Source organism: Etheostoma cragini, chromosome 15 (genome assembly GCF_013103735.1).
Source record: "Etheostoma cragini isolate CJK2018 chromosome 15, CSU_Ecrag_1.0, whole genome shotgun sequence".
NCBI classification, from domain to species: domain Eukaryota; kingdom Metazoa; phylum Chordata; class Actinopteri; order Perciformes; family Percidae; genus Etheostoma; species Etheostoma cragini.
Window position 1 is genome coordinate 22,766,013 of NC_048421.1, and position 7,317 is coordinate 22,773,329.

The 7,317-nt window shown below is 40.4% G+C and overlaps 1 protein-coding gene across 1 annotated transcript in view; it reads left to right on the forward strand.

Annotated features, from left to right (window-relative positions):
- Nucleotides 1-6,739: 6,739 nt before the first annotated feature.
- LOC117957743 (carbonic anhydrase-related protein 10-like) overlaps nt 6,740-7,317 on the forward strand; it is a 96,841-nt gene continuing 96,263 nt past the window's right edge. Inside the window, exon 1 of the mRNA XM_034893748.1 lies at nt 6,740-7,211. Within this exon, the coding sequence (XP_034749639.1) occupies nt 7,151-7,211 (61 nt within the window). The 5' untranslated portion in view covers nt 6,740-7,150. The remainder of the gene's footprint in view (nt 7,212-7,317) is intronic.

Below are 7,317 nucleotides of genomic sequence, written 5' to 3' on the forward strand. Positions count from 1 at the left end.
AAAATGTGAGGATGTTTCTGCATTGAGTACTTTTACTTATAACACTTTAAGTACATTTTCCTGATGATACTTACATACTTCTACCTAAGTAACATCTGCAATGCAGGAGTTTTACTTGTAACAGAGTATTTTTTAATATGTGGGTAACATCTTTAATGCAGGAGTTTTACTTGTAACAGAGTATTTTTTAGTATGTGGTATTAGTACTTTTACTTGAGCAGGTTTTTTTTTCTGGTTCAGAATGGGTATTTTTTTTGGGGGGGGTGGGGTACAGTAAGTTCTGCTAACAGTAAAGGCAATGAGTCTGTGTTACCTAATTGGACAGAAATCTATGGGCATTTCTGACATTTTATAAACAACCAAATATCAACTATGTTTGAGTTAGTAAACGCCCAATCAACAAAATTGCGTAAAAAAAAGGCTGAATATTTAAATAACCCCCGTTAAAATCCCAGAGAGAGTCCGGCGACGCCTGACTCTGAACGGTAAAACCGAGATGAGCGCTCCTATTCAAATTCATCTTCTGCTTTCCAACTGTTGATTGGTAAATTGCCATTAAACAGGGGATTTGAATTGATATCTTTTATCTCATTTCTCATAATTGTGGCTCTCATTTCCCTTTGGGGCTGGCTAAAACGTCTCTGGTGAAGTGGCACCAAAAATTCCTCTACGCAGGAAAATCCCTGTTAAAGTGTTCATATTACGCTTTTTGGCTTTCCTTTTCCTTCATTGTTATAGATCTTTTTTTTGTGCACGTTACCATCACCAACAGAAAACACTGTTCACAAACTGCTCCAAACAGCTCTACTGTAGTCCAGCCTTTACTTCTGTAACAAACACTCATATACTCTGCTTCTGACTGGCTAGTAGTCCTGATCTAGGTATTGCCATGTGCGACTCCATACAAAGATGGAACAGAAGTTGGATGCCTCACTCTGTAGCTAAAACAGAGCTCAACACACAGGGTGAAAAGACAATCTGTAGCATTGTGCAGTACAACTAAAATAAGGTGTTTTTTGAATATGAAACCATGTAAAGCTATTCTGATATAACCTCCTAATACAATTATGAACCTGATAATGAGCATAATATGAGCGCTCTAAGGGAAGGATCTGAATACTTTGTCTGCCACTGTAACTGACTGATTACAAATCTAACATGTTGTCTTTGCTTCTCCCCTCCAGGAAATCTTCAGGAGTTCCCTGCATGAGGGTCAGCATCAGGAGGCAGAGAATACGCCGCATAACACAACAGATATGCAATCATGTTATGTAACGTATAATCATATCTTTTTATTGTACTATATGTTTGCTGTGAGGCCCAAAGTAGGTAGACTCGCCCGTTTGTTAACGGTTTGGGTTGTTATTGGGAGTTAGATTTAGTATGTCAGGAGATTCAGCTTGTGTTATCAGGGCCAGGTATAGCATCTTAGAAGCTATGTAGCCACATACAATGCTTTGTTGGAGAATGGGCTTTTTTAAAATTGTTTAATCTTTGAGCTACTTTAGGGCCGATGTAATGCAATTACGGCATAGCGGCATGAAAAGTATGTTCAAGTGTTTTGTGGTTTAATGTCTCAATGAGAGTTGGCAAAAACTCATGCCGTCTCCTTTTTTTTCTTCCTACGTATAGTGAAAATATTATAGCTAATGTCAAAGGTTTATGTTCAGTTTTATTTTCTTAGTTTTAAAATATTTGTCACTGCTTGTTTTCATATTAGTTTTTGTTTACTATACCAGGGTATTAAAAAGTCTAAAAAAGTCTAAAATTTCAAAATCTAAATTTTAGGCCTTAAAAAGTCTTAAAGGTCCCATGACATGGTACTCTTTGGATCCTTTTATATAGGTCTTAGTGGTCTCCCAATACTGTATCTGAAGTCTCTTTTATATAGACCTTAGTGGTCCCCTAATACTGTATCTGAAGTCTCTTTTATATAGACCTTAGTGGTCCCCTAATACTGTACCTGAAGTCTCTTTTATATAGACCTTGGCGGTCCCCTAATACTGTATCTGAAGTCTCTTTCCCAAAATTCAGCCTTGGTCCAGAATTACAACCACTAGAGCCAGTCCCACAATGAGCTTTCCTTAGTATGTGCCATTTCTGAGACTGTAGTTTTTGAGGAGAGAGGGGGGGCAAGGTGGAGGCTGGGGGTGTGGTCTTGACCAACTGCCACTTTGCTCGTTTGAAATCCATGATGTCTCTCTCTCTTTCTTGGGGGTGGGCAAAGCAGAGAAAGGGAAGGTTATCTTGCCCCTTATGACCTCATAAGAGGCAAGATTCCAGATCGGCCCATCTGAGCTTTCATTTTCTCAAAAGCAGAGCAGGATACCCAGGGCTCGGTTTACACCTCTCACCATTTCTAGCCACTGGGGGACCATGGGCAGGCTGGGGGAACTCATATTAATGTTAAAAAACATCATAAAGAAACATTTTCATGCCATGGACTTTTTGCCATTTGCAAAAGTATTGTGTTCTTAGTCTTAACAAATTTCAAACCAGTCTTAATTTTCCTAAGTCCATGCATCTAATGTTCACTGGAATAATAGTTTTTATTCAGTACTGCTGTAGGTCTTCCTTTTGCTCGTCCAAATATAACTCACAGTGCATGTACAGTCTTAAATTTATACATAAAAGGTCTGTTAAATATAGGAAATATATTGGACAGGACAGACCAACACAATGTAATTCTCCTAAATAAAACAATACATAAACAACACATTCATTATGTTAGGTCCCATAGTGCGAGGGATATCAGGACATAAGCCTAAAACAAGATGTAATTTGTATTTGAAAGGATATTTATTTTAGAATCAGGCAAAACAGAACAACAAGCGGAAAGATTGGCCGAAGGGTGCTGTGGAACTCAAAAACAGAACATAACAAAGAGATCCTCAAAAGGAAGAATATAAGAAACAAAAGGATAAAGAAAAATCCTCTCTAACTTAATTACTTGGTAAAACATAAAAACAATACTCACAGCACCCCTGCACGTAATGTCTCTATACAAAGTCAAACCTGTTAGATGCACGAAGGATATCAGTTGTTATAGCTCAACCCTGGCCTATTTCTTAAAAAATAGAAAAGAAGAGCTTTATTCAAGCTTTTTACAAAATTCAGATTATAGACAGTTGGTATACATTAGAGAGTGAAGCAAAAAAAAACAGCAAACAATTAACAATTATGAAATGTAGGGCCATAGTAAAGTGCACGTAGTAGCCTAAGGTGCACGTAGTAGCCTTAGGTGCATGTAGTAGCCTTAGGTGCATGTAGTAGTCTTAGGTGTACGTAGTAGTCTTAGGTGTACGTAGTAGCCTAAGGTGCACGTAGTAGCCTAAAGTGCACGTAGTGGCCTAAGGTGCACGTAGTGGCCTAAGGTGCATGTAGTGGCCTAATACATAAAGTGCAAAACATCACAAGGAAGGAGCTGTTTTTTCTCTAGAGATCTTCTTCTTAGCTCAGTGAGCACTTGTTTGCACACTTCGTCGCTGGTTATGTATCAGCTCCTTATGTTCTTCTAATACATTATTGTTGATAATCCAATACATTACAGATTCATAGGAAACATCAAACTTCACACCATACACTTTTAGTTTGGCCCAGACTTCTGTTCTGCCCTATAAAAATCTATCAAGAGACGCTGTTGTGTCTCCTCATCGTTGCATTAAATCATTGGACATGTTTTAGTTGTTACACAGCAACTCCAAGACACAACAGCTCTGACAGGAAGTCTGTTTCCAGACATCAGCCATCTCATATCATGAATGCTCTCTGAGAGGTTCTTAGAGGCCCATTTCCTCAGACACACATACAGTGAAGCCAACAAATCTGGTCTGGCAGCTGCCATGGGGTGCAATCAATCCGGCTATTTAACCCAGGAGAGGCGGACTTCATTGGCTCTCCTCTTCAGTGGTGGCATGCCACACCAATCAGCTTCCTCCTCCAGGAACTGGGTGGGACTTTATTTGTTCATTCAATCCAGAATTCAGGACGGCACAGCCTGCTCTGCATCGCACTTTAAAAAAACACACAAAAAAATGTGCTAGTCCAAGAGTATCAGAATTTGGGATATCTTGGAAACATGAATTGGTCATGTGACAAGGGAAGATTGGCAGAACAGGGAAGTGACAGTGCTCTGATCCAATGGAATTGATTCAATTACCAATAATCAGATTGGCTGAACTCTAGCCCAATGGATTGGTGTGTGGCTGTGTGCATGTGTTGGTGTATGGGTGTGTGGGGGGTGTAATAAGAATTCAGAGGCCTGTGCCCCACTTCTAACCTGCTAAAAGGTAGGAGCAGTTACCTTTTGGCAACTGCTAAAGTGCATTTCATGGCTTGTAGTGCTCCTTTAAAAAGGATTAACAGGTAAAGAGTACTGGGGTGGGGGTGGGGGGGTCATAATAATCTGTCAGATGTAAGCCTCATGAATGAAATCAAGTCATTTTTAAGCAGAAATTACCTTACAGAGAAGCTGCAATCTCTTTTTGGGTGTGGAAAAAAGGACTGGAATACTATGGAATACTAGAGGCTGTTTGGAGTCGTGCAGGGGTTACATAAGATTTTTTTTAAATGTTAAGTTTAAAATGTCAGTCATGCAAAATACCAAAAATAATTCTACTGTAATAGTGACTGAATTTAGTAATGGAGTCAAAACATGTGAGATAGCATGTAGCTTCTCTTCAGTTAAAAGTTGTTTAGTGAACCAGACACTGATGGTGTTATGCACCACTTTATACATAAGCTTTTTATATTCCACTAAAAAGGTTTCTCACTGGTTTGGGGGTACATGGCTGAATTATTTTTTAAAGGGGGTACAGTGTTGACAGATCTAGGGCACAGGGCGCTCCCCGAGACAGGAATCCCTTTCTGGTACAACACCTGTCCTCAGTAGCTACAGGTAAGTACTGTCTATGGCTGTAGTAGCTGTCCCCCCGGTTAAAAAAAAACAAAAAAACTGACACTAAAAAAAACTTTTAGTTTTTGTCTCTTAGAGGGGTTTGTTGCATTCATTTTTTGTAGTTTTTTTCAATATTTTGGTTGCTTTTTTGACATTTTGTTGCCTTTTTGGATGCTTTTTTCTACGTTTGACCTAAAGAACGTTGCTTTTTTGTCAATTTCTTTTGACTTTTTTCCCCATTTTTGTCACTTTTACATTTTCAATGCTTTTCCCACTACCACCAGTACACCAACTTATACCATGAGCTTTGCACTTATTCTTGAAATTCATGCTCAATAAACATACCTTTTGGGTTTAAAAAGCCTGAATATGCTATGAGATTGACTAAAACACCCACATTCAATGAAAGTGTGTGAACTGATATTTATTTTTACATGTGAAGAGCGTATGGAACCGTCCAGTTTTTTTGGGGCAATTTGGTTGAAAGAAACCCAAATTTTTGATATACAAACTTTGAAAAAAGGTCAAATTTGAGATGAAAACAACACTAGGGTTAATAATATTGGCGTTCTGGTCCTCTTAATGCACTGAAGTAACCCAAAGGTACCGCTAGAGGTCGCACATCAACCACAGCTGGGAGTTTCTTTAGAAGGGTCAGAACCAAGAATTCATGTAGGCCGTCTGCATCCCCACTGGGCTGCTTTGATGTCACTGTATTTATGGAATTATAATGAACCATAACCCTTGATGATCTAGCCTTTTATATCAAGTATCAGACAGTAAGATCATTCCTGATCTTCTGTTTTCAAAAAAAAATGGAGAACAAATTCTCATTTGCATGGACAACATGGCCAAGACAAAGCATTAGAGACAGGGTTGTCGGACTGGGGGTGTAAAAGGGACTGAGTACCCAGAATGCTTTTCTATAGACCTTAGTGGTCCCCTAATACTGTATCTGAAGTCTCTTTCCCAAAATTGAGTCTTGGTGCAGAATTCCAGCCACTAGAGCCAGTTCCACAATGAGTTTTCCTTAGTATGTTCCATTTCTGAGTCTGTAGCTTTGGAGGAGGAGAGAGGGGGGGGGGGGGGTGGCCATGACCATGACCATGACCGCAGTTGGTCATGGTCATGGTCATGGCCACCCCCCCCCCCTTTTGCCCATTTGAAAGCCATGATGTCTCTCTCTCTCAGGGGTGGGCCAAATTCTCTAGACGGGCACAGCGGAGAAAGGGCAGTTTACCTTGCCCCTTATGACCTCATAAGGAGCAAGATTCCAGCTCATCCCATCTGAGCTTTTATTTTCTCAAAGGCAGAGCAGGATACCCAGGGCTCGGTTTACACCTATCTCCACATATAAATGTTAAAAACCCTCGTAAAGTGACATTTTCATGCCATGGGACCTTTAAAAATCTTCAAAAATACACATCAAATCAAGAGTTGATATACAATTTGTGGAGGACCTAATCATGCTTTGCGGCATTTTAAACCCTCGTGTGGTCCTCGGGACAAATCTGACCTGTTTTCCAACTTTTATATAGCCTTTAAGAATTGTGGGATGTCAAAATAAGCAGAAAACGCCGGAAACGGCGACAACACACTGGAAGAAAACGTCAGAAAGAGGGAGAAAAACATTGAAAAAAAGCGGTACAAATGTTGAAAAGAGTAGCCATAATGCTGAAAAAAAAAACATAAAAACGAGGTAAATTTAAGAATGCAACACAAGTGGTCTTTACCTTGTCGAGCTAAGACTATGACACGGACTACATGTTCTAGTTTTTGCTTTATAGGCTATAATATTGTGTCATAACGTTGTCTCTCTCTCTCTGTCCGCGTGTGCGCTCTCAGTGCGCTCTGCGTCTTCGCTGAAGTTGGTTCATCCGGTGCTGCACACGAGCGGGGATCTCACTCTGATCACCCTCTCCAAAGGGGAGGGAGGGAAGAAAGAGAAGAAGAAAATGCTTCTAGGACGGATTCCGCAGCTGAAATGTCTCCGGGATGGACAGATACAGAGATAGATTGCATGACAGACGCGGGTAAAACCAGAGAAATGTGGCATCAACACCAAACCGGGAGGCCAAGGAGGACGATGCTGTGAGTCCTGGGAGGATTCCAAACCATCTCGGAGCTCCGCGGGGCACACACACATACACGTACACGCGCACGGGACCCATAAGAAATGTTCAAAGTTAGACCGTGTCGTCTCCAAGTGCGAGCCCGCAACAGCTGCAGCGAATGAGCATGAATTGAAGAAGAATGCATGCCGTCTGGGATATATCTGTGATTCTGCAAACATATATCATCTGCACGTCATCAGGTAAGGTGCAAGAAGGAACGTTAAGGTCATTCAAAAACAATAGAACACACACGCACACGCACACACAAACGTTTAGCAGAATATCCGAAAATTAAATTCGGATATG